This window comes from Balaenoptera physalus (assembly GCF_965194825.1).
Source record: "Balaenoptera physalus genome assembly, chromosome: 19".
Taxonomy (NCBI): Eukaryota; Metazoa; Chordata; class Mammalia; order Artiodactyla; family Balaenopteridae; genus Balaenoptera; species Balaenoptera physalus.
The window spans coordinates 58882058-58908981 of NC_138900.1; the positions used below are offsets into that span (position 1 = coordinate 58882058).

General features: G+C 46.1%; 1 protein-coding gene and 1 long non-coding RNA gene across 4 annotated transcripts in view; one reads left to right on the plus strand and one right to left on the minus strand.

Moving 5' to 3' along the window:
• WWOX (WW domain containing oxidoreductase) overlaps nucleotides 1-26924 on the plus strand; it is a 969100-nt gene that overhangs the window by 516305 nt on the left and 425871 nt on the right. The window contains exon 9 of one of the 3 annotated variants that reach the window (XM_082439107.1): nucleotides 2749-9385. The exons of the other annotated variants lie outside the window; for them this stretch is intronic. Coding sequence (XP_082295233.1) covers nucleotides 2749-2769 — 21 coding nt within the window. The 3' untranslated portion in view covers nucleotides 2770-9385. Of the gene's footprint in view, nucleotides 1-2748; nucleotides 9386-26924 lie in introns of those variants that run through there. 3 annotated transcript variants of the gene reach the window in all.
• The window catches only part of LOC309649365, a 634437-nt gene that overhangs the window by 499683 nt on the left and 107830 nt on the right, over nucleotides 1-26924 (minus strand). The gene's annotated exons all lie outside the window — the stretch shown is intronic.

The window sequence follows — 26924 nt, forward strand, 5'->3', positions numbered from 1 at the left end:
AGCATCCCCACTTGACAGATGAGGAGACTGCAGATCTCATGGCCGTGTAGCAGGTGGCAGCCCGGGACTTGGAACCCAGGCCGGCTTCCCTCCACCTCCTCTCCCCACCCTTTTCCACAGCCCTCCACCCACTCCCATCCCTCCACCCACCTCCCTTGTTCTTTCCTTCTTTTCTATGTGGGGGATTTGGGAACCAAGAGGAGGAGAAGGGCTTGAAGAAAACACACAAAGGTGACGTGTCTGAACTACGTCGTAAACGAGAGAGTTAGGTTTAGGGCTCCTTGGGACCTGGTTGGGCAGCTCGGGCCCTCACTCCGAGAGGGCATCTGATGTGAGCCGCCTGCTGGGGATGCAGCTTGAGTTGCCCTCAGCGATGGCTCTACTCCTGGTGTGGGGAGCGGGAGGGGAAAGCCCCAGTAATAGAGGCAAAGGAAGACATGGCCCCGTAGGGTCTCCTGACAGCCAGGAGCTCGTAGACAGAGGAGCAGGTGCACGACTGCATCTCCAGGTGGAAAGCCAACGGCGGAGCAACAGAACATGACTTGAGAATGGCAAGGGAAGAGCGAAGAGGTGTCCAGTGTTTCCTGGACATGTTTTTCAGAGCATGTGTAGAGGCGAGCTGTGTGCTCTGGGGCCACGGAAAGTGCTGCCTGAGAGCAGCTGTATCCTCGACCCCCCTTTTAATTCTGCCGTGCTCACTGCAGGAGAAAGGGACCAGAGTGTGCGTCCTTGCGGCCCGATGGCTGCCAGCGCTCCCCCTTTCCTGCCCCCCGCCCCACCCCACCCCCGGAATCCTGGGCTTCCAGAGCAAACACCTGCCCCCGAGCTTCTCTCCTACGTCAGCACAGGAGACCTTTCTGCTCTTTCCAAAGGGAATCAGTCTCAAAGGCAAGTCTCTGGACTTATGGGACCCTGTGGTGATTAGTGGGATCAGGGAAGCCTCACCTGAGGATGGGGTGTTAAGCTGAGGGCTGGAAGGACCTTGACTTTAGCCAGGAGGAAAATCAAGAACCGGGAGAGAGGACATTAATTTTGATTTTTTTTTTTTCTTCCTGCTCCTTCTCTCTGTGTATCGTAACTCAGGCACCCGGGCAGCCCTTCACCTTGTTTGCCTCTGAGCCTAATCCCTGCTTCTCCCCCATCTTCTGTGAAAAGTGCTAATAGTGGAGGGGTTGGGGTCACCATAAAGGTCATTAGAAAACCCCAGAAACTCCAGATGCTTGAATCTGGGGACAGAGAAAAAAAAGAAACCTAGATGTGTTTCCGACTATCCCACTGATCTTGATTTCCTAAAAGGGAGGATTTTTTTCCTTAATTTTTTTTTTTTTTTAACGCTCTGAATTTCTAGCACAGCAGGTAAAACAGAGTATTCTTCAGACATATGCTGACCACCATCTTCCTCTTCTCAATCTCAGTGAAAAGCAGTTTTTGAACTTAATTCTTTTTTTTGCCACTTGTGGTCAAATTTATATACCATAAAATTTACCATTTTAACCATTTTTTTAGTATGAACTCAATACATATTTAGTGAATATTTGAATAACAGTATGATTTTCAACTCACTTGGAAAATGCCTTTTTTTTTTAACATCTTTATTGGAGTATAATTGCTTTACAATGGTGTGTTAGTTTCTGCTGTATAACAAAGTGAATCAACTATATGTATACATATATCCCCATATCCCCTCCCTCTTGCGTCTCCCTCCCACCCTCCCTATCCCACCCCTCTAGGTGGTCACAAAGCACCAAGCTGATCTCCCTGTGCCATGCGGCTGCTTCCCACTAGCTATCTGTTTTACATTTGACAGTGTATATATGTTCATGCCACTCTCTCACTTTGTCCCTGCTTACCCTTCCCCCTCCCCGTGTCCTCAAGTCCATTCTCTACGTCTGCGTCTTTATTCCTGTCCTGCCCCCATTTTAACCATTTTTAAGTGTCCAATTCAGTGGCGTTAAGTACATTCATGTTGTTGTACAACTATCGCAATCATCCATCTCCAAGGGAACTTGCTTCTCCAGTTGCCCAGCCATGTGTTTCAGATCTCTAGATGCTGTTCAACTCAGCATGTCATGGTGGAAAGGGGCAGTTTGGGACTTTTTTTCCTTTTTTTTTTAACCACTAGCAGCTGTGTTACCCTTACCCAGTGATCCAACCTCTCTGAGCCTCAGTTTCGGTCTGTAAAATGGGAACACTGCTCCCCACCTTAACACTGTGTGATTTGAGCTTAGTGAGACCACAGGTGGGGTGACCTCTAGAGTTTGCTCATCACCAAAAGTTTCTGGTGAGGCTTGAGATGGTAACACACCACCTACCTTCCCTTCTCATTTGTCTGCATTGTCATGAGACTTGGTTCTACTTTTTATACGGTGAACGTATAATAGATGCGGTGCCGAGAAGAAATACAGTTCGTGTGAGGACCGTGTGATCGCCCAGTGTTACCCAGGAACTCGTTAGGTATCGACAGGTCAACATGAGGAGGATTCCGGCTTGGTATCTGCTGGGCTCTCTCCATACAGTTTACGAAACTCTAATCCATAAAAGCTGTTTGAAATTTCCATTAGGAGATTTGCACAAGTGGTTAAAATTAGTCATGCATTCTTGGTCTAAACTGCAGGAAGGGTGTCTTAACTGTGAAAATGATTATGACATGTTAAAACTGTGTAATGGTAAGCAGACAGTTTTCCAAGCTGCTGAGTGAGTTCTGGAAATGCTCTATTTATTTTCTCCCTATTGACTCCTTTCTTTCAGGCAAGACTGCCAGTGCGGTGACTTGGAAAACAACTGAGACCCAGCAGTTTCCAAGCATTGACATCACGTGGCTTCATTTGTGAGCCGGGCCAACTCTTTTATTTTATTTTATTTTTGTAAGAGGGGGCCTTAAAAAATAGCAGCATTCCCAGTTTGCTCACCCTAGGCCCCATTTGACGTTTCTAGAAGGGCAACATTGCTTCTCAGGTTAGGGCAGCGGCAGTGACTTTTGCGTGCTGAAGATTCGGTTACTGATTCCTTTTCAGTGCAGCGGTGTTTTTAGTGCTAGAGAAAAGGCTGTGATTTTCTTTGATATTAAAAAACCAACCACTTAGATTTTCCAAAGCCATTTGCATTCAGTCTGACGGCCGTTAAAAATGTATGTGGATTTTTCATCTGAGAGGTTTTCTCTCTGCATATTGTTTACATTTATCAAACGTTGTCCTGCCCAGCACTTTATATTCATTGTAGCTTCCAGACTTAGCTGACAACATGGCCTGTGTGAAACGTAAAACAAAACAAAGCAGAAAGAGTCAAAGGGTCTTCTTGTGAGAGAATAGGAAAACAAGGACAGGCAAATGTGGCTGTAAAAATGAGCAGTGTGCTGAGTGGAAGCTCTGCCTTTGTTCTGTCATCAGTGTGTCAGTTGTCAGTCAAGCACCCCTTCCCCCTTACACGCTCGCTAAGCTAATGTGAGAACCCAGCTCTGCTCTTAGCCTGAAGTTGTGCAGCCTAAAAAATCAGGGAGGATTTCATGAAACTAATATTTAAAATAACAGGAAAGGACTGGGAAAAGCTGATGTTGTTTGGGATTATCAGAACAAAACAGTTTAATATTTATTTGCTTTTTTACTTCCTCTAGTTCTTTGTATTTGGTGACTCTGTGGAATGCCACGTACACCATCAGAGAGGACTGCTTTTGTGCATACTTATTAAAAATAAGAACAAAACCAAACCCCTATTCCTGCAATTCTGGTACTTTGCCACCAGGTGGTGGTAGTATGTCTTGATTAAAGAATATGACCTTCTAGGTATAGGCATTCATCTGTATATTCACTACATAACCTTTATTGAGTGTTGAGCATGGTTTAGATGCTGTGGATATAGAAATGAGTTAGATAGATTTGTATCCTCGGGAAGCTTACTGCCTAGTGGCATAAACTTTGCAGTCACAGATGGCAGGTTTTTATTAAAAACTGAATTCACTCATATTTGATCATAAACCTAATCGCACCTTGTTTATTAAAATGCAAACATTGAAAACTTTACAGTTTACAAAACACGCTCACGTACACAACCGGACTCTGACCACAGCCATGTGAATGGGGCAGGTGTTATTTTTACAGTTAGCCTTGTTCCATGATGAGGAAACTGAGCCTCAGGAGTTATGATATCTGTCCCCGAGTTTCATAGCTAGGAAGACTCAAATCCTATACCTAGCATTACCAGATAAAATATAAGACACCCAGTTAAATTTGAATTTCAAATAAACAGCAGATAATTTCTTAGTATTAGTGTAGGCTGTGCAATGTTTGGGACACATCAATACTTTAAAAATATAGTGTGGGATATACTTAGACTAAGAAATAATGTGTTGTCTCTCTGAAGTTAGAATTTAACTGGGCATCCTGTACTTTTATCTGTTCAATCAGGCCCCTACTTACGGCATCTTTTTGTTTCCACCCCACTCTACCACATGGTCTGGATATCATTCTGTGATTCTGTAAGTACCCTGGGAAATCATTATTATTTTCAAAGTTACGCCTCATGAAATACTTGTCACCTGCTAAAAGCTACACATACTGTGTTACATCTCCTTGCAGCCACCTTGAAAGTTGGGTACCCCTTCCCCGATGGAAAACACGGGTTCAGAGAGGGTAAGCAGCTTGCTCAACACCTCTTAGTTAATAAAGGTGAAAACTGGGATTAGAACCAGGGTCTGTGCCTCCAAGGGCGTTCATTATGGGCATCTACACTCCAAAAAATGTTTTTTAATTTAAGAAGAAAAATGATGTGCATAGTCACCTAGAGGTATAAAGCGCCTTGCAGGGAGAACCTAGGTGTTGGCTTGAAATTTTTTTTTTCTTCACAGCACCTAGCAGAATATGCTTTCCATGTAACAGGTTCTCTGCACATACCTGTTTGCTGACTGATGTTTCAGGAGCAATTCAAAAATAACGGGGGGAGAGAGTTGAAAACGCAGTGCCGTTTACACATTTATTTTGCCCTAGATGTGTTTTAAATTTTGTCAGGACCATAAACTGTGTTTCCAAACACGAAGATAAATTGGGCCTCTGACCTCTTACGAGGTGACATAATTCATCCGAAAGGTTTATCGCCATTTCAGAGTTCCCTACGATTAGATTCTTTGCGTTCTTCTAACTCCATTAAAAATAGAAAGGGGGGCGGGGAATGGGAGGATGAAAACCGGCCGGTTCCGGTTCCATGTGCGTGGAATGTGGCCCTGAAGAGCGCCCCCTGCCGCCCCCCAGCCCTCCAGTTAACACCATACTTTTATCCTGTAATCACAGCCTGTGGGAGACAAAAATCACAATTCATCTGGAAAACGAGATTAACTCATTTAAGCTAGGCAGCGATCACAGAGAGAAGTGTGTTGGCTGGTGCTTGGCTGAAGGGAAGCCTGCAGGTTCCTGGCCCCTATGGTTCAGGGAAGTAATCGGGCCCTGTCGGAGTCCTTCTTCCCGAGCTCTGGATATTACAGGTGAATTCGGTTCGTCTCTGACGTGGCCCCCCTCATCTGATGAAGACCGTGTACGTCTTTTCTTCATCACAGCATCTTCTGAACCACTCGGCTGTCTGTGCAGCTCTTCCAAGAGCTTCTCGGGTCAACGTGCTGCCGTGTCCCTCATGTTTTGGGCCTCTCAACACGCCATAAAAACGAATTGCCATGTCATTCGGCGCTTGTTGGTTCATGTGGAGTTTGAATTTGCTTTGTGTCAGGCCTCTCGTTCCAAAGAGCCAGTTTGCTGTCTTACCAGCCAGGGCCGGGACTTGTGGTTTATTTTATGTCACTTCCTGCGTTCTCTTTCTCTGGCAGTGACTTTCCTGCATGGACGTCCCCCGGGTTGACCTGCTCGTCTTTCCCACCTGGAACCCTGAGTACAGGTTTCTTTTACCCACATCTAATTGTTCCCCCGATCACCCAATGGCCTGTGCATTTGAGGCGGCTGGGGACTCGTTTCCCAAATGGCGTAGAGAGGCACCAAATCGAATAGACAGTTAACTGCCCAGAGACTTGCTTACGGAAGCAGTGCATTCAAGAAATGGGGGGGGCCGCTTCTGCCTCTGCATTGCCCCCTCCCCGCCCCCGTGCACACCCACCCCACCAAGCCTTTGCAGCACCGCTTTGCCGTGTTGCTCACACCTGGTATGTGCCAGGGCTCACCTGTTCTCTTGACACTGTTAAAGTTAAGGGACCTGAGGGTGTGTGTGTGTTTCACATCTCTCTGCACAATCTTATTTTCTGCTCGTACATTTACTGACATCTGGACCACGAGTAACTTATCTGTTTGTCAAGGCCGGATGTTAGGACCTAATGACCACTCAACAGGGATTTTAGAAAGTGAAGGGGACAAGTCACGACAGGTGAATATTTCATACGAATTTCTTTAAAGCCAGCTGGCTAAATGAGGCAGAGATTCTACGTGTCTGGCGCTGTTCTTGCTAGTCTGGCCTTTGTGTGATTGAGAAACAAAGATATCATGAATCCTCCAGTCTTTCATGTAGATTGTAATGTTCAAAGTGATAGGGAGTAATATGCATTTAAAAATATATCACTATTCCTTTTGAGGAGATGTACCGTTTCTGGGGCTTATTCAGTAACAACGACTGAATAATTGCTTCAATAAACAGGAATGAGATGCTCATATCAAGCTGTTATATATGCTTTGGAGGGAAATTTTAAGACTAGGTGGCTGCAGCCATTCGGAGTTTTGTTGAATGTTTAACAATTTTTTTTGTGGATCCATCAACTAAGAAGACTATCAATTTTAGAGCATACAGCTGTTCAGGAATAACAGTTTGAAAGACCAGCCCCAAAGATCTCTGTGATTAAAGTGTGAACAGATGACGGAATGGTAAACCTTAACGCTTGAAAATGTGCTTTTATAGTTCCTCTCCCTATGTAATAACATCGCCTGATAAATGTATTTGCGACGAACAGACCAAATGAAAGAACCTTCCATAAGGGCACCCAACACAGTTTGAATATAAATGTGCACCCCAATTCCCTTGTTAGTGAATGACTGTATTGATCAACGTTAAAGAGGGGGCACACAGGAGCCCCCTCAAAGCCCTCCTGGGCACACACTCCCACGTATAAACGCACGCGTCGCATGAGTATCGGTCACGATTACTCCGTAACCACATCTTACAAATTCCCTCTGTGCACGCGCCATTTAAATTAATCCAAATTCAGAACAAAGCTCCCTTGGAAAGGGAAAGAGCGTCTCTTTCAGGAGCTGCACCCCGCCCCCGAGGTGAAATCATTCGTTGCTCTATGCTAGGTCGGTGTAGAAGACAACACCCTCCCCGTCATGGGGGACCCGAGCCCTTGGGTTCTTGTACCTTAGATGATGGATACTCCATTTTGACATCTTAAGTGAGGAAGCGCTCTGAGTGCGGAGCCAACGTGCACTTGACTTCAAAATGTTACATGGATTAAAGGCACGAAAGAGACATAGCCTCCAAGTGTAACGTGTGAAGCTTGTTTTCATTTGGATTTAAATTAACCTACTATCAAAGACATTCTTCTGAGACAATCAGGGAAACCTGAATATGGACTAGGTACTAGATGGTATTAAGCAAGTATTGTTAATCTGTGGAGTAGGATACTATTTTAAATAAAACTCATTTTGTATTGTAGATATATACTGGGACATTTGCAGTTGAGATGATGTGATGCCTGGGATTTGCTTGAAAACGATCTGGAGGCTAGGGTAAACAAATCAAGGTTGATTAATGTTGATAATTCTCGGTCAACTATGGATTTATTTAACTAATTTCTCTATTTTGGGCTATGCTTGAAAATTTCCATAATGAAATATTATCTAGAGGTCTCAGGAGACCGACTGCCAGGAAATGACAGAAATAGCCAGTATCAGATTCCAGAGCTTCTGGACAGGGCATAGTGTGAGCCGGAATAGACAGACCATTTCTGGTAACCAGACCAGCAGAGTTCTGTCCTTTTGAGGTTATTATTATCTATGCTCCTATTATGGGCTGAATTGTGTTCCCCCAAATTCATATGTTGAAGCCCTCTGCCCCAGGGCCTCAGATTATGACTGTGTTTGAAGATAGGGCGTTCAAAGAAGTGATTAGGTTAAAATGAGGCTATTAGGGAGGAACCTAATCTAATCTGACTGGTGTCCTTATAAGAAAAGGAAATTTGGAGGCACACAGGGGAACCAGGGGGGCACGCACAGAGGGGAGACCACGTGAGGACATGGAGAGAAGGTGGCCATCTGCAAGCCAAGGAGAGAGGCCTCAGAAGAAACCAGACTGCCAACATCTAGCCTCCAGCACTTTGAGAAGATAAATTTGTGTTGTTTAAGCCACCCATTGTGGGTATTTTGTTATGGCAGCCCTGGCAGACTAATACCCGGGTACTGATCTGCATATGTGGTAGTGTGAAAGAAAGACAGCCCTAAGGCCTGGGATTGAGGGGACAAGGAACCTAGCTGTGGTCCTGGCTCTCTCTCCACCTAGGAGGGCTGCATGCCTACACATGTGCCCATGTTCCTGTTTTATTTCCATGAGACTGTGTTTGGTGGGATGGGAAGGGAAGTGGGAAACAGAAGACAAAATGATGACCTTAGGGGATTGGGTGAACCCAAAGCTCTCGCGTGGTGTCTCTGTCTAGAATGTGGTCATCTCACACGATTGTGCTCAAGGAACGTTCGGTTTTCTCTCCTTCATTCGACCTGCCTGTGCAAGGGCACTGTTCTAGCATCCTTCTTTTTTAAAAATATTTATTTATTTATTTATTTATTTTTGACTGTCTTGGGTCTTTGTTTCTGTGTGCGGGCTTTCTCTAGTTGCGGCGAGTGGGGGCCTCTCACTGTCGCAGCCTCTCTTGTGGCGGAGCACAGGCTCTAGACGCGCAGGCTCAGTTGTTGTGGCTCACGGGCTTTGTTGCTCCGCGGCATGTGGGATCTTCCCAGACCAGGGCTCGAACCCGTGTCCCCTGCATTGGCAGGCAGATTCTCAACCACTGCGCCACCAGGGAAGCCCTAGCATCCTTCTAACACTAAGAATGATGAGGAGTAGCTGCTCAGAGATGCAGTGGCTGAGTGTTCCAAGCAGGGGAAACAGTCAACGCCACTGGAGCTTGGTGAGAAGGAACAGAACTTGGCATGTTTTAGGCACTGAAGAGGTGCAGTGGAATTAAAACAGAGTAAATGAAGCGGGAATTCAAGGTGAAGGCTGAGAGGCAGGCCAGGGCCACATCTCACAGAGCCTTGCAAACCATGATGAGGGCTTGAGATTTTACTCTAGTTGGAATAAGGAGCCACTGGCTAGTTTCAAGCTAGAGAGAGACTGGTATATGATTTGTGATATATGATACACTGTATGTTTGATATCATATAAGATGTGACATCATATATGATCTATGTTTGATATATAAGATATGACATGTGTTTGACATGAGATGTGACATATGAAATTGTCACATTGGAATGATAGGACTCATGCCAATGTCCTGGCTGCTGGGTAGAGAATGGATGGTGCTGGATGAGGATTGGAAACACAGTGACCAATTAGAAGGTTTATCAATGAGGAATGAGTTCGGCTGCAAGTTAGAGGAAACGTAAGTCAAATTAGGTCAAACAATCAGGACCTCTTCTTTTCTGGCTTCGTAAGAAGCCCAGAGGGCGGTGGTCGCTGGCGTTGGGTCACCTGGCGAGGCAGCTCGACACTTGTCAGAGTTGTGGGTCACCAGCCGTGTGATTCTCCAGGTCATCCCCCTGGGGTCTTGGCTGGCCCGCTCAACCCTAGACATCACCTTAAGGGTAGGAAGGAGGAGAAAGGAACGGGACCAGCTGGCTCTAACCCTTTTATCAGGAAAAGCCCTCAGTGGACTTCTGCATGTGTCTGACGGGCAGGGACTGTGTCACGTGGCCACCTGCGCTGCTGGGACAGCAAGCAGGAGTCTGCAGGGGCTACGGCTGCTGGGCTGCTGACCAAAGCATCCGCTCAGGGACCAGACGCTCTTTCCTAACTGTGTCATTTGGCCCCCACTGCCCTGCTGCCATGTCCCCCACAAAGGATCAAAAGGATATGTTGAAGTCCTAACCTCCAGTAACTCAGAATGTAACCTTATTTGGAAGTACGATCTTGACAGAGGTGGTCAAGTTCAAATGCAGTCATTAGGGCGAGCCCTGATCCAGTATGACTAGTTTCTTTATGTAAAGGGGAAATTTAAACACAGAGGCAGACACACACACAGAAAGAAGGCCATGTGAAGAGGTACAGAGGGAACATCATTTGAAGAAAGAGGCAGAGGTAGGAATTAACGCTGCCACAAGCCGAGGAACATCTGGGACCACCAGAAGCTGGAAGAGGCAAGGAAGGATCCTCCTCGAGAGGATTTGCAGGGAGGATGGCTCTGCTGACACCTGGACTTCAGACTTTGGCCTCTACTCCTGCACAACAGTCAATTTCTCCTGTTCTAAGCCCACTTGTGGTGCTTTGTGACAGCAGCTCTAGGAACTAATACAGCTGCTAACTCCCGCCTTCCCTCCAAGACTGGAGTTAGTCCCTCGTCCCACCTGCGCCCCCCCGTCGTCCCACCTGCACCCCCCTGGTCCCACCTGCGCCCCCCGTCGTCCCACCTGCACCCCCCTGGTCCCACCTGCGCCCCCCGTCGTCCCACCTACACCCCCCATTTTAGGTGAGGCCCCCCCCTCTCAGACCCCTGTGCTGCTCTTCTTGTGACATGAGATAGAATCCCGTGGGACCCCCTCTCGGGAGGTTTCCTTAGAGTGTGGGTCCCGAGGAAGAGTGTTCCTTATCAAACTGCTGGACAACCGTGGCCCAGGGTCTTTTTCGTCGGTAGCCTCAGTTTACCCTCCCGATCACCCATCGCCCTTCTTGTGTGTCCCCGTTTCTTTAACCAGGTTTCCTTTACCTGACCTCGCCAGCTTCATGCGGCTTCTCTTGTGCTCATTTCGGAAGAGGTCTGTCCTGCCCCTTTTACCAAAATCAGGGGATAGGGAAATGTCTCGGTGTCCTCAGCTGTAAAATGGGGCTAATAACAACTCTTACAGTTGTTGTGAAGATGACAGGAAGTGACGTTTGCCCTGAAAAGTATAAAAGGGTAAGCGTTTTTGTTCATATTATGATCGTTATACAAGTTGCCTGGGCATTGGCTCTAAGCTCCTCGAGGGCACAGGTGTTTAGTATAAATTTAGTCTCTCTCCCCAGGCCAGCTGTAGTAATAGTTAATGTGGTTTTAAAATTTTAATGTAAATCAACTCCACAGACACGGCTGAACTGAGAAACCATGTGAATACAGAGATACAATGAGGGAGTTCGTAGTCTGCCGTGGGAGACAGCATCGTAATTGCAGTAAGTGTAGAACCCAACAGAATACAGTTGAAATAATGTGCTAATGTAACCCTACCTGGTGTTACATTATGTATGTGTGGACATGTTTACAGAGAGCAAGTTTCTTGTCTGTCTGGCTCACCACTGTATCTCTAGTGCCTCTTGAACCGTGCTTGGCTCTTGGGAGGTGGTCAGCAGCTGTTCATTTAGTGCTTAAATTGATAGTGGGTTCAGAGGTACTGCTGTGATATGCTCTCTCTGATGTTGGGCAAGGAAGGTTTCCTGGAGGAGGAGAGAGTTGAGTTGGGTTTTGATGAGTGAATAGGAGCTTCCCTAGACATACTGAGGAGGTGGAGTGGGAGGGGAGAGGAGTATTCCAGGCAGAAGCCCGGAAGGGCAAGACTTCATTGCTGCTTTGGAGACTCAAATGCAGGATTCCTCCGGCTTGGTCTCTGGTGGATCTGGTGGAGGATTGCGGTGGATGGTAGTTGTCAGCATATTTGGAAGGTTCCATATTGTTCCTCTCCTTCCTTCCCGCCATCTCTTTATGTTTGTCTCTCTGTCCTTCCCACCTCTTTGGTGATGTGGGGAAGCTGTGTGCTGGTTTGAAACCCGTTCAAAACAGAGTAGCCTCAGCACCAAGCGGCTTATTGTAAATGGATCCACTTTGACTGCCATTACTTTAATGGCACCTAAATGATAAATGTTAATAAGAAAGCATTTTTACTTGGGAAAGCACAGTGGTATTAGCTGCCAGACTGCCAACCCTATTTGCTTTATGGGAAGGGATTTGAAATAAGGGGTTTTGCTGGTTGTATTTTTGCTTCAACCAGTTATTTGTAGAGAAAGTATGGGCCATTGCGTGTTTATAGTATCTCTTCTTTATGGATGCCCAAGTTATTATTTTTTATTGGTTTGGGTACTTATTTTGCACATTTGTAAACAATAATGTAGTTACGCAGCTGTCATACCACAGAGGCCATATGCATTTCCATGTTAAGAGAAAATTCCATGAGGGATTCTCACTGGATACCATCATAAAAGAATTATTGTGGTTCCAAAAAAAAAAAAAAGAGAGAGAGAGAGAGAGAGACTGGCTCAGGAGTTATCCCTGAGTTTTTACAGTGTTTGGAGTTCAATAAATTTGATGCTTTTTTTGGTTAACTTTAGAATTGGAGTCAAACTTTATAACTAGGTATGAAGTTTCCACCTGTTTTCCAGACTTGAATGGAAAGCATCATGTTTGAATACTTGCCACAAATATTAATGAATGACTACCTTGATAAGTTCTGTGTCCCTCTCCATAATCTTGATGGGAAAAATATATAGCTTAGGAAACTCCCAGTTTTTCTAAGGAAAGTTTTTGAAAAGGAAGTGTTTATTTTAGGTGACAAATATTTATGGAGCCCCTAATACACGCCAGGAATGTTCTGCTGATTCATACGGGGGAGAAATGAATAAAGGGATGGATAGAGCTGAGGAGAGAGAGATGGGATGGGGGGGTACCAGTCCAAGACCTGGGGAAAATAGCAACTGGGGTTCCTTCGAAATACATGGAACTGAAACGTCATTCATTCATTTTTTTAAAAATGTGTAAGGTCTCAGGCACTGTAGAAAGCAGTAGTGTTGAGGGCGTAAATGGTTGAGCAGAATTCCTTTCCAGCAGAACTCAGGGGATTGGTTAAGATTGTGGTCCTCCCTGTCACACACCTGGTTTCAAATCCAAGCCCCCGTCACATATCATCTGTTTGGTTGTGGGTAATCCCTTTCCCCTCAAAGCTCATTGTCTGGTCTGTCACATCATCACAGCAGCAGTCAGTGCACTCACTGGGTTAAGCGCGGTGCCTGGCACGTAGCCATCGACACAGCGCCAGTGATCATGTCCGATGGGTTTTTCTGGGGAGACTCCCCACTGCTAGTGTGCTTAACTTTCCCTGCTCATTCATTCTTGTGAGACCACTGCTTGCTAAATCTATTAGGTGGTGTCAGTTCAAGGACAGAAGGAAAATCAAAAGATACCAAGCTTGCCTTAAAAGTGTACGTGGGCTCGTTGGGGATATTGTCGCATGTGCAGTGAAAAAGCCTACAGATGTTACAGCAGCCATCCAAGGAAGGGAGCGCCAGGATGAAATGCTGGTAAACGGGAGACACACGTGTTGTTAAATAAGGAAAGGCGGTGGGGGGAGGATTTTAAATATGATTTTTTTAAAAAGGAAAGAGACCCCTGGGCACATTGCAAGAGCATTTTGAAACAGGCATCTTTATTCAGATAAGTTAGTCTGTCCTATCTTAGGCTGGCTCATAATATTTCTGTATATACTTACCTCATCTGAAATGTGTTTGTAATTTACCTAATGGAAAATATCACTTGACTTTAAACAGGTGCAAGTGAAAAATGAATCTGTAGGTGAGAGTTTTATCTGTTTCTCTGGGCATAACAGGCATCAATCAAAAACAAAACAAATAAACAACAACAAAAAAGGAAAGAAAAACCTAGCATTTATTTGCAGTATTCTTCTGCAAAATATTTGTTTCGCTTTACTGTTTTATTCATTTTAAGCACGTTTTCACCAAAGTGTTCTACTCTAAGCCTGTCTCAATTCAATTTACAGAGAAAGGTTTTTTGAGTTTAGATAATTTACATATAAAAGCATTACTGTACATTTTATAAACCGACTGGGTTCAGGAAACAAGGATCTCAATTTAATCGTATTGTTATTCTGCAAGTTGAAAATGCCTCCCTCTTGTTCTCCGTCTTACTAACAACATTCCTTCTTGTCCTAATTTAAAATTGTTAGTATTTGAGAATTGATGTGTTCCTTCTAGACCCCACCAGTAAGACTTCAGGCCCAGTGTGATTTGTCTGATAGACTTGAAGATTATGTGCACGTGTGAGACACAGAGAATCTTCATAATAATCTGAGCATGACAGGTATATAGCTCTTTCTAAGTTATTTTCTTTTTTCTCCCAAGAAATTTTGCTTGCCAGTGGCCATATCTGTTTAAAAGCAAAACAACACAGAACAAAAAAAAGCACTTACACCTACCTCCCTGTATGTTTCAAAATTTACCATCTTTTCTTTCCTTTTTAAAAATGACACCATTGTTCTGGAAAAGTCCTCAGGAACCCGTCACTCTACCTCAGGATCTTATATCATAATGTGTCTTTGAAAAACAGAGCCAGATGTTCAGGATTTCAGACCCCTGTATTTGTCCTAGGAAGCCTGCCCGTGTTTCATGTTCTTGACCCTGGAATTGAACGTGAGGCTCTGACTCTATAAAAGAAAACCCTCGCCGTTTATGCTTCCATAAGCTTGGGTTACGCTATAAATTTCCGCTGGTCTCCGCTTGTTGGTCTCTTGCAGGCAGGGTTTCGGGTTATTCCCCAAGTCTATTAGACAAGCAGCGTCCAAGTGGCTGCCTCCAAAAGCACATTAGATAATTTCTGGGGGAGAGAATAAACAGCTGTTTAAACAGGAGCCACAAAGCTGCGTTTAAAACTCATTTGGTCCCGACCAAAAGACAAGTACATCCCCTCCACCGTCCACCCGCTCTCAGAACGAAACCCAGAGCTCATCTCCAGCGGCAGAAAAGCCGTCGGGACCGCTGAGGAGGATGTGCCAGGGGGTCTCCCTTCCAGTTTTCGGATTTGCTGTTGCCAGCTCCTGCATTTTATTAGCCCACGTGATGGAGGTAGTTCATCAGTGATCACTTGTAGATGTGCATTTATATACATCTCTTAGCCTCGCATCTCCTTATACGGTGGTTCTTGATTTGGGTACCACGTGGTTTGTGTCTCACACTGGGCGAGTGTCATAAATTCCTTACAGCCCATCATCCTTTCTACAGTATCCTTAACTTACGTGCCCCCATGTCTATCTGAAGAAAGACACAAAGTATTTTTCCATAATGAAAAGAATGAATTTGTTTTCTTCCAATATCCCAGTGCCCCTTTTCCCCTTCAAGTTTTAACTACATCACAATACTGTTCCCATTTACTTGTTCATTCCTAGGTCCTTTTGAAAAAATATGTGTGGTGTGATAACATTTATTCTTGTTATTATTGTCTGAAGATGTTTAAGGCCAGAGGTCAGGGTATTTTTTCTTCTTTAGAAGTCCTAAGTGTTAAGTTCAGGGCAGCCTGAACCACTCATTTTAGAAAAATGTCCTGTATAAAGAAAGGATCTGTGCTTTGCAGTCTGAGACACCTGGGTTCATAACCTCATCCCACTACTTGCTGACGGTGTGGCTTTAACCTCCTGGAGGCTTTTCCTGAGATACTGGGTGACTGAGCTTCCTCGCGGGGCGCTCTGGGGGTTGATGAGGGAAGTTGTACACAGTGCGGATCGTGTAGCCAGCGCTCTGTAGATTTTCCATTCTTCTTTCCTACAAGTAAATGAGCCCTGCTTTCTGTCCCAACGAACAGGCATGTAGAGCAAAAACAAACATATATAGAGAAGCTGGACTATTCGATATCGTGACAATGCCAGGAAACCCATCTACATACATGTGGCTGTCCTTTGGTGCTTATTGCCCATTAAGGAGATGTTTATTTAAAGTATTAAATAAATTAGAATCCAGCCATTTTTTTCTTTGAAGGAGGCATTTTGTATATTATTAGTCCTTTTTTTTTTAAATTAAGAAGCTGCAGTTTTGACTAATATCGTATCTTCCTTCACAGGCCTTGATTAAGATCACGATCATGCATTCCCTAATCCCATGAAAGGTATAAGCAGGATGATTCATTGATTCATTTATTCGCTCAGCATCTGCCTGTCAAGACAGGCAAAAGAGATCGAGGAGACAGCTAGCACAGGGCATGCTCCCCGTCTGTCCAGTGGAAGAGACCGACTGACCACGGCCTCTAGTAGTGGTTACGGTGACTGGCTCCAGGGTCATATGGACTTGGGGTTTCATCCCAGCTCTGTCACCCAGTTGCATGACATGACTTTGCGCAATTTTACTCAGCCCTCTTCGGCTCAGTTTCCTCATCTATAAAATGGAGATGATAACAGTATCTAACTCATGGAGATGTTTGAGGATTAAATGATCACGATAACATCTGAAAGTGACTATATGAAATAGACAACAGGTGTCACCGTTCCTGGCATGTAGGAAGCACCCTATAAATAGTGGCAGCTTCGTGGTTGCCACCGTATTTTATTTCACGGAGTACTGTGAACAACGCCAGCAGTCATTCTGTCTCTCCAACAGCTCTGTCGTACGTCTGATGGCTGTGAGGGCTCACCAGCTGGTTAGTGTGGTGGAGAGGCTACAGGAGTAGAAGAGGGACAAAACTGGAGCAAGATTGAAAGGAACTATAGTTTGGTGGGGTTTTTCTGTTTTTTGTTTTTGTTTTTAAATAAACAAAGGCATAGAAAATGATTCAAGGAATCTGGGAATTGTGTGCACCTGGATTAAACCAGAAAACATTTGGAAGGACTAGAGGAGAGTGAGGAAAAGTAAAGGTAAGAGCCATGCAGGTGGGCTGCTGCCCTGTTGGCCAACACAAGTGGAGAACGGGGCATCGTCCTAGGATGGTCACGCTTTCTCAGTAGCTACAGAGCATCTACGTTCTTCTTTATATTTCACGTTCACTCTCCAGCAGTGGTACCCAACTCTGGTAACATATTAGGATCACCTAGGAAGCTTTTGAGACATCCCAGCACCGTAAAGCATAGTTTCTTGCTTTTGGAGTCACTGTCTGTCACGGTGGCCTTTGCTATTAAAAGTTTCCCTCCATGAGGATTGAGGCAGCAGAGGTAAGGGTGACTGCAGGACGCCCGATCGCTCCGGGCTGTGATTACAAATGAACATAAGCCACAAAATACATCTTGCGCCTTGTTCTTATCTGCGCGTGTCTCTCCTTCCAGCTTCCTCTTATTCTTTCACGTTTCTCCCCTACCTTCTCTTTCCCACATCTCACAGATCCCGAAAGCTACTGTGTAATGTCAACAGCCTTGCTGCTAATCTGGCCACGGGAGCCCCCTCTGGGGTCACTCCTGACAGTTGCTCACTGCTTTCCCATCTCTGCTAAGGTCAGAAATGGACCTTGCTCTTCATTCCTTGGCATCAGACTAAGCTAGTTGATGTAACAGACGACCCTAAAATTTCAGTGATTGAACACTTAATTCTTAATATAATAAGGATTTATTTATAGCTCTGGTCATAGTCTCTTGTGGGTCATTCAGGGACCTAGGCTTTATCCATCCAGGGCCTTCACCATCCATCCCCCGACGGCCTCCATGGTACCCTCTCATCCACACCCAGCAGAAGAGCGGAGAGAGGAAGCATCACCACATGGGATATTCCTGGGCCGGGGCTGGAAGCAGCGTCCCTCACGTCCACCCTTATTCCACTGGCAAGAATTAAGGATGTCCTAGAAGAAGGGAGAAGTGCGTTTAGTGAGGATCTAACCAGCCTTCGCCTCATCCCCCTGTCTGGGTCTCAGCCCTTCATTTATAATCTATAATTAAATCTTTAGGGAGTGCCTGTCACAGATGGGACACTCTTCCAGGGGCTCTGGGTGGCGGCAATGAACAAAGTCCCTGGTGATAAAGTAGTTGGACTGTATTATCTCTACAGTACCTTGCAGGTTGATTTTTCACTGTGTTCTATGAAAATGAGAGTTCTCGTTGACTTTTAGCAGCAACTCATAAGAAGAACCGTCCATTCGTTCATTCATGTCCTTGCTTCTTCCAGAAGCAGTCAAGGCACATAGTTTTTAGCATATGGTACCCACTATGAGGGTCATCACCGTAATCAACTATCAGAGTTATTGGCGCATCCTTACTTAATACAGTCAGGCTGGTCAGTGCCGCCTTGGTTTGCGGAATTTGGAGAAGCAAACCCACTCGTGTGAAGCCCCCTGGTGAAATGACAAAAATCCCCGGAGCTGGGAAAGCATTTCCATGCAGTTCCCTCTCGCCTTACATCAAAATCATCTCATTGCTCTTGGGATTGAAAACTGCATTCTGTAAGCTGTGCATAAGTACCGCACGACCATTTCCTGCACTCTCCAGGAGACATTTTCTGGGGAGCAGTGAGTATGATTTGGTGAGGTTTTATGTATATGTGGAGTTTTCCAGATACACCTCTTCCTCACTTCTTTCCCTTAAGAGTTTCTCAAGGGTAACAGTGTGTTTTATTTGTTTCCGTTTGCATTTCGGGAGGCTGAGTACCTTGTAAAGAGCCCCTGACACCTAGTAGGTGTTTTACAGGTGCTGGTCGCATTCATGTGCCATCTTGGTTTCCCAGGGCTGTTGCAACGAAGTACCACAAACTGGGCAGCTTAGAACAACAGACATACATTCTCTCCCAGGTCTGGAGGCTAGAAGTCCCAGATGAAGGTGTCAGCAGGGCCCTGATCCCTCAGAAGGCTCTAGGGGAGAACCTGTTCCATGCCTTTCCTTTAGGAAAGGTATTGCTACTGGCATTGCTGGCAGCCCTTGGTGTTGCTTGACTTGTAGGTGCATCACACCTACAAGCTTTTGCCTCCATCCTCACATCCCCTTCTCCTTGTGTGTCCGTCTCTTCTCTTCTTATAGGGACACCCACCAGTCATTGAATTAGGGCTCATTCTATTCTTAACTCAATCATCTGCAAAGACCTTATTTCCAAATAAGGTCGCATTCACAGGCACTTGGGTCCAGGATTTCATCATATCTTTTTTTTTTTAATTAATTAATTTATTTTTGGCTGCGTTGGGTCTTCGTTGCTGCGTGCGGGCTCTCTCTAGTTGCGGCGAGCGGGGGCTACTCTTCGTTGCAGTGCGCGGGCTTCTCCTGTCGTGGAGCACGGGCTCTAGGCACGCAGGCTTCAGTAGTTGTGGCACGCGGGCTCACTAGTTGTGGCTCGTGGGCTCTAGAGCGCAGGGTCAGTAGTTGTGGTGCACAGGCTTAGTTGCTCCGCGGCATGTGGGATCTTCCCAGACCAGGGCTCGAACCCGTGTCCCCTGCATTAGCAGGCGGATTCTTAACCACTGTGCCACCAGAGAAGTCCTGATCATATCTTTTGGAGTGACACAGTTCACCCCATAATATGCAGCACCACCATTCATCAGTCTTTGAGTCCCAATATTTCATGCGGTACCCGAATTCATCCAGGTTTGATGGATAAAACGTGAAGGAACAAACAAACCAATGAATTAACAAGGTGTCTGAGTGTTTAGGGAAGGCTTCTTCAAGGAGATGGCCTTCTTGCTTAGGACTCATTCACACAAGTCCAGGAGAAATAAATCACTTAGGGGGGAGAAAAAAACAAACCATGAATAACTTTCTCTTTTGGCTTATCGGATGAGATGTGGGGAGTCTGTTCCATTAGGGAACCACCGGGAATCCAAGGATCCTGGGAACTCAGTAGCCACAGGAGGTGGTAGAAACTGGGCAGGGATTTTAAAATTCCAGTCACTCTGTTCCCTTCGGAATAACAGATTATCATCACTAACAAAGTCACCCAACTTGCAGTATCAAATCAACTGCAGACCAGTTGACGCTGGTGTCACTGTAGCATCCAACATGTTATGTTTGGTATTAATTTAGGATAATGTCGAAATTAGTTGGTATCATTTGTAGGAAGTTGCTTGTTGTGTTGGTTGTTTTTTTGTGTTTGTTTTGAAGTGACTCTGTTTTGACTGGGCTGTGGAAGCCCCAGGAGTACTTACAGGTGGCTCACACCTCAGTCGATGTTTAATTGCCTGTGTTCCTTAGAGATAGGGCTGGTACTTGACACAGCAGCATGACATGTCCAAGGTTAGAGCTGAGGTTAGAACTTGGAACCGAGAAGCACACCCACATTAAGGTGCTGATTGCTCTACTTTTTAAGGGACGGCTCAGTGATTTCCAAACCCTTTCGTAGAATGTGTGACTTCAAAGATGCATACTTACACTGTGTCTCCTCGGGAAATCTTTTCTGGCATTGGTTCCTTTGAGCATCGCAGTGTTTCAGTGTAGGCTTGTGACAAAGGAAAGGAATGTAAACTTCTTTCTGCCTTTTTTCTCTTTGTTAATTCCTTCTTCCTTTCTCTCATCCCATTCTCACCTGTCCCTTTCTCACCTTCTTTCCTTCCTCGTTTCCTTGGACATTTTCGGTTGTGAAAGTCATTACCTTGAAATTAAGAAGAGGCAGCATAAAGCACTAGAACTTGGCGTTTGGGTGATAATGTGGACGGTTTTCATGGTCGTCATGATGGTTATGGAGTGGGGAGACTGTAAGAAGAGGAGATGAGGGCAGGATGCAGGGTGTGTAGTGTTCCTCTGCTGTTAATCCTTTCTGTCATGGTTTTTACATGTGCCTGCAAAGTCTTTGACATTGTCGCAATAAAGGAGTCTAAGTCCATCCTAGAATGGGGCCGCCCTTACTGAGTTGCTGCGAACTAATTAGAATGTGGTACAGGGGCTTCCCTGGTGGCGCAGTGGTTGAGAATCTGCCTGCCAATGCAGGCGACACGGGTTCGAGCCCTGGTCTGGGAAGATCCCACATGCCGCGGAGCAACTAGGCCCGTGAGCCGCAACTACTGAGCCTGCGCGTCTGGAGCCTGTGCTCCGCAACAAGAGAGGCCGCGATAGTGAGAGGCCCGCGCACCGCTATGAAGAGTGGCCCCCGCTTGCCGCAACTAGAGAAAGCCCTCGCACAGAAACGAAGACCCAACACAGCCATAAATAAATACATTAAATAATTAATTAAAAAAAAAAAGAATGTGGTACAGGGGACGTTGTAGGACTTCTGAAGTTAGCTCATAAAAGATGATACAGCTTCCATCTGTTCCTGTCTCACTCATGGGATGCTTCATCCTGGAACCTGGCCACGATGCCGTGAGGAAGCTCAGTCTAGCCCACGTGGAGACACCACGTAGAGAGGCCCCCGTCGATAGGAACTGAGCCTGCATCAACCATCAGACCCGAAGTGAACCAGTGAGCCTGCAGATGATTCCAGCTTCCCAGCGTTGTGAAACAGGGACCCACCGTCACCCTGGCGCCCTCCGCAAATTCCAGACTCACAGAATCCACGAACAGAAGAAGTGGTTGTTTTACACCTCTACGTTTTGAGACAATTTGATGCACAGATAACATATAACTGGATTATGTTCTAATCAGTATCCTTGGCTAATTTTTTTTTAATCAGAAATTAAACCTTTATACTTAATTAACCACCTGTGGGCATATCTGAGTTTAAGGAAACTTGACTCAGTCCTTTAGTTAAGTTAAATAAAATAGAAGTAAATTCATGGAAATTCATTGAGATATCCCTGACCGAGCCTGTTTTCCCATGGCTTTTGGACCCATGGCAGGTGGGAGTGATTTTTTCTGTAATTCTCAGGAAGGGCTCAGGAACTATATCCGTTAGCTCTGACTTCCTCCTTTCCCGAGAATGAGCATGGTGTTTTCACGAGAATAAAGATGTGGCATTCGTTCCGTGTCATCACTGACGTTGAGTGGATGGCTGAGGCTGATCGCTGTCGCCTCGTCTTCTCTCGCTAGAGTTTTTCAAGACCCGTTCGTTTACGACCACCTCCTTTTTTTGTGGTTTTTCACATTTTAATCATGTGAAACAGTGTTTCCCAAACTTCACTCTTACACCACCTTCACAACTTTTGTCCTATTTGCTTTTCTGTTATATTACTTGTTTTTAATTTACCTTTGTATATGTGTAGATTCATGATTACAGCTATTTATAGGGAAAGCTTTATATTTCTAACATAAATGGAAGACCAGTATCATTTATCATAAATACAAGATGTTCATTAAAAATTACTGAACACCAAACAGTGGTTTTAAATTCTAGTTAGACACTTATAGTTGCCAGTGAGTCTGAAATTGGAGTGTTTGTTGTTGAAAGGAAGCATCAACACCAGACTCGTGTTGTTTTTCCTAATAAGCACAGGATTGTAAGAGAATTGAAAAGGGAATTTGTTTCCCCTCCATGTATGTCTCAGGAGTATAGCCTCAGAAGTCTTGACTTTACCTATAGTATTTGCATGTCAGTTTTGCCCATAGCAACTTTCCATAATCATCTTAATCAGAACTTCATAAATATTTGTTGTGTTCATGAACCTGCTTGTCTTTCGGATTCTTAAAGGGCTGTTGGCGATCATTTCTAGTGGCTGGAGCTCTCTCCATGCCTACTTGGGAAATACGTCAGGCCCTTGATCTAGTGCAGCTGGAGGACAGAGCTGGTTTATATGTAACTAGGGCTGTGATGATTAATTTTATATATCAGCTTGACTGAGCATTGGGTGTGCAGATACTTGGTTAAACTGTATTCTGGGTGTGTTGTGAAGGTGTTTTCGATGCGAATGACATTTGAATCTGTAGACTGAGTAAATTAGATTGTCTTCCCTAGCGTGGGTGGGCCTCATCTAATCAGTCAAAGGCCTGAACAGCACAGAAGGCTGACCCTCTCACGGGCAAGGGGGAATGCCTCCTGCCTGAGTGCCTTGGTCTTTTTCCTGCCTCTAGACTCAAACTGAAGCATCAGCTCTTCTTGAACAAGCCTGCCAGTTTTTAGACTGGAACTTACACAGTCACCTCTCCTGGGCCTCCACCTTGCCACCTGAAGATCTTGGGACTTCTCAGCTTCCATAATCACATAAGCCTATTCCTTATCATTAATTAATAAATTACTGAATCACTGTACATGTATATCCTATTGATTCTGTCTCTCTGGAGAACGCTGATTAATACATCGGCAAGATTCTGTTCTGAGGTGCTTTGGCTCCAGGCATGATTCAGATGGGACCTGTAAACATTCTAGCTTGACACTGAGTCTTACAGGCGTCCAGAGCCCTCCTTCACTGCTCGCCGCTTGGTGTCTGCAGGCACAGGCCCACCCTGTCCCTGAGGAGAGAGCAGATGGGTTCCTTGCTCTCAGCATCTTCATCTTCTCCTGTAGGCACCGTGCCTTCCTCAGCCACCGTAGTACCTGGCCCATGTCCTGGTGCATTTCCACGTTGGCACCAGGGGTCTCCAACGTCACAGAATGTTCGAGACTGAAGCCCAAGATTCCCCACCTGCTTTGCTCTCGGTAGGGTGTCTGTGAGGCCTTGTGAGTCGTCGGATGCCCCTCACCCTGTGCTGTGTGGACAGAATCCATGCAAGTGCCTCTTCCGCACCTGGACCAGGGATCTAAATATGTGCTTGTCTCCCCACGTGTCCTGTATACACTCGCTGTCTTCCTCTGACCTCTCCATTGGTTGGCCTTCTCAATTTACCTGCCAGACAACTGGAAAACCTACCTCAAGAGATTCTGGCCTTGGTTGATTCTCTTAACTCTGTGCCTTAAATAGTCACCTAGAAGGAGAGCAGGACACAGGGATTTGGCTGCACTTGTTTTATTGAGGGAGTGTTCTCAGGGGAAACCTGGAATGGGTGAGGAAAACAAGGTAGGAAAGGGGAAAGGAGGCAAGAGAAGATGTGACCTCAAGTGATAGCTAGCTTTGACCTGATGCTCAGGGGGAACTCTGATGTGTAAATGGTACCTCAAAGCTGTCCCACCAGGGCTTCCCTGGTGGCACAGTAGTCAAGAATCCACCTGTCAATGCAGGGGGCACAGGTTCGAGCCCTGGTCCGGGAAGACCCCACATGCCACGGAGCAACTAAGCCCGTGTGCCACAACTACTGAGCCCGCATGCCACAACTACTGAAGCCCGTGCACCTAGAGCCCGTGCTCCACACCAAGAGAGGCCACGGCAGTGAGAAGCCCGCATACTGCAATGAAGAATAGCCCCCGCTCACTGCAACTAGAGAAAGCCTGCGCGCAGCAACGAAGGCCCAAGGCAGCCAAAGATAAATTTTAAAAATACATAATTTAAAAAAAAAAAAAAAAAGTTGTCCCACCTTGAGGCCAGAGGGCCAGGCTATTTTACCCCTATATCAGGTGGTCGTAGGCCATCCCCCAGTGGGGGCTGCGTCTTTCCAGGTGTCTTGGACATCAGGTGAACAAGGACATCAACCAAGGGATGATATATCTGTTGTACATCTTATTATTTCCTTCATCACAAAGGCCCATAAAACAGATTACAGAACAGACACTAGATTCGTGGAGTGCTGGGGGTGGGTAGAAGTAATTAAATTTATTGGGTTATGTTAAAAGAGAGAAAGAGGGTACAAACACGAAGGCATCAGAGATGATGACCTAGTCCTTGGCTGACTCCCGTGGCCCTTCCTTACCTGATTTCCATCTTGCAGAGACGTGCGCAGTGCATTTGAAGAGGAAATGCCTGCAAGGCTTTAGGTTACATCCTGGATGGCTTCTGAGTCACTCTTTCCCCTCACCTGGCCTCCCAAAGGCCACGAGCTCCCAATCGGTCATTTCCCTTCATCAGAATTTCTTGTTTTGAATCTGTGTCCTCCTTCCCAGGAAAAAGGTGCTCCCGTGATTCTGAGTTCTACTGTAACAGGGACCTTGCTTGTCAGAGCCTGGCCGGGTTGTGTGGCCTTAAGCAGCTCAAGGTGGGTCCCTAAGTGGCAGCTGCCATCTGCCAGATAGTTCCAGGTTCTGACTGTGTCCTTCTGAAAAACAGTTCTATTAGGTAAAAGTGACATTCGAAAGCCCTGGTGTGTGTCTGACACATGAAAGTTCAGAAGGTTGTGACGGAGGGGAGGTTGCATCGTTTGGAGATTTCAGGAGCTGCTGGAGTTGAATAGATGCTTTTCCCCCTTCCTCGTACTGTGTATCACGTGTGCTGTTGCCAGGGATAGAGTCTCTGAGGTCGAGTCATTGTCATGATTGCTTTTTTGTTATTATAATAATTAGACACAAAATCAGTGTTTATGTGTGACCTGTCACCTGAAGAGTCTCCCTGTGTGAGACTGTGGGATTGACAAGTGAAAATCTGGCTCCATTTAGCCAATGAAATGTCATGAAGAAAATGGGATTTTTAAATAGTCAGACATCCACTGCTTTGGGACGCTTGGCATATTAAAATATGAAGGCATCTGTACTTTTCTCGCTTTCATTGGACGAGTATGAGTTTGCACAAAACCGCTGCTCGTCTGCCTAGTCCCTTAACGCTCCCCCACAGGTTTTATTATCCTTCGTGGTTTTTGAAGCCTCCTTGATGCCATGGACTCTTGCTTCTCCCCCTGAAATGGGCAGTAGGTGAGCCAGATGGGACTCTGCCCATTTGACAGATGTGAGTGCGGACAGAGGCCACAGCGGGGCGCCGATCAGGGCTGTCTGGTCCTGGCGCCCGTGCCCTTAACCACAGAGCCACGGTGCCCTCACCCTGAAGATCAGGAGGTAGAGGATGGACAGAAAATTCCCCCTAAACGTTGTCCCATCTTCATGTTTTCATACCCGTGAGACCATGCTATTTCTTTGCCCTCATGACGGGGACCCCCTAAAGGCCACATCCTGTGTTGCCAATTTAGTCCTGGCCCTAGGTAGGCATAGGTGATGGGCCAAGTTCAATGGCAAGGAGCCCTGGCTTCCTGGTTGGCTCTGCTTTTTCCGTTGTTGGAGTAAAGCAGAGGGTCCAGCATTCTACTTTGCGGCTGAAAAGTCATGGAAACTTGAGGCAGGTCACCAGGAACCTCTGTAACACCGGGTGACTTCCCAGCTGCGCTGTGACCTCCCCAGAGCTGAGGCTATGAATTTTCTTCTGGATGCTCAAGTACCTGACTCCAGGGGTTGTTTGCTGAATGAATGCATGATCCTGAGGACCATTCTTGCAATGGTTCAAGGGAGGATGGTTCGTACACAGACCCTTCTGCACACTTAGACCATTAGGACCTTGTTTCGGCAGTATCGAGGAGGCTGCTGGGTGCTGTATGCTTTCAGCAAGCAAACTACCCACCTCCAGAATTCTAGGGTTCCCCCAAACCCTGGGAGAGGGTTACAGTCAGAGAACAATAGGCCTGACAAACAGAGGACTGAGCTGGGACGGGTGTGGAGAGACCCCTTATTACACCTGAAGAAGTGGGCTGTGTTATTGAATAACTGGGGTCAGAGAAAACAGGAAAACTGTACATTTCTTGTTACACACACGCGCACACACACACACCCTCAGTATAGTTAGACAGCTCACTCCCATTGTCTCCCCAAAGGAGACATTGCTTCAGGAGCCAAGTACTAAGGTCCACGCCAACTGTCCCCACCTTCTACCACCGACGTGACTCCATCTGGGGCCCCTCCGCCCCGGCGTCTGTTCGGCTGACCCCAGGCACAGCCAGTGTCTGCCTCAGCCCTCTGTTCTACCCAGTGCTTCTGAGCTGGAAAACAGTTTGGTCTTCTGAGGACCCCATTTCTCAGAAAGAAGCCCCAGCACCCCCAGCCTGAAGTTGAAAGAAGGATTCAGGAAGGGCTGGGTTTCAGGGCATGTCTGCAATGCTGACCTGACTCAGCCTGTCCCCCCGTGCCTGTGTGCTTCTGTGTGAAATTACCCATCATGGGGACTGCGGAACGTTGAGTCCTGCAGCTTCCTCTGGCGCAGAGCCAATGCTGACATGATTTGTGAAGAGAGTACTGGCAGTGATGGTCGGCAGTAACCGTGAGCTTGGACTTTTATGCCCCCGCGGGCTGCAGGTGGGGGAAAACGGCCGCAGGACAGATTAGAAGGCCACCGTTGAGGAGGGGATTCAGAGGTCCAGGTGCAGAGCGGAATGCGAAGT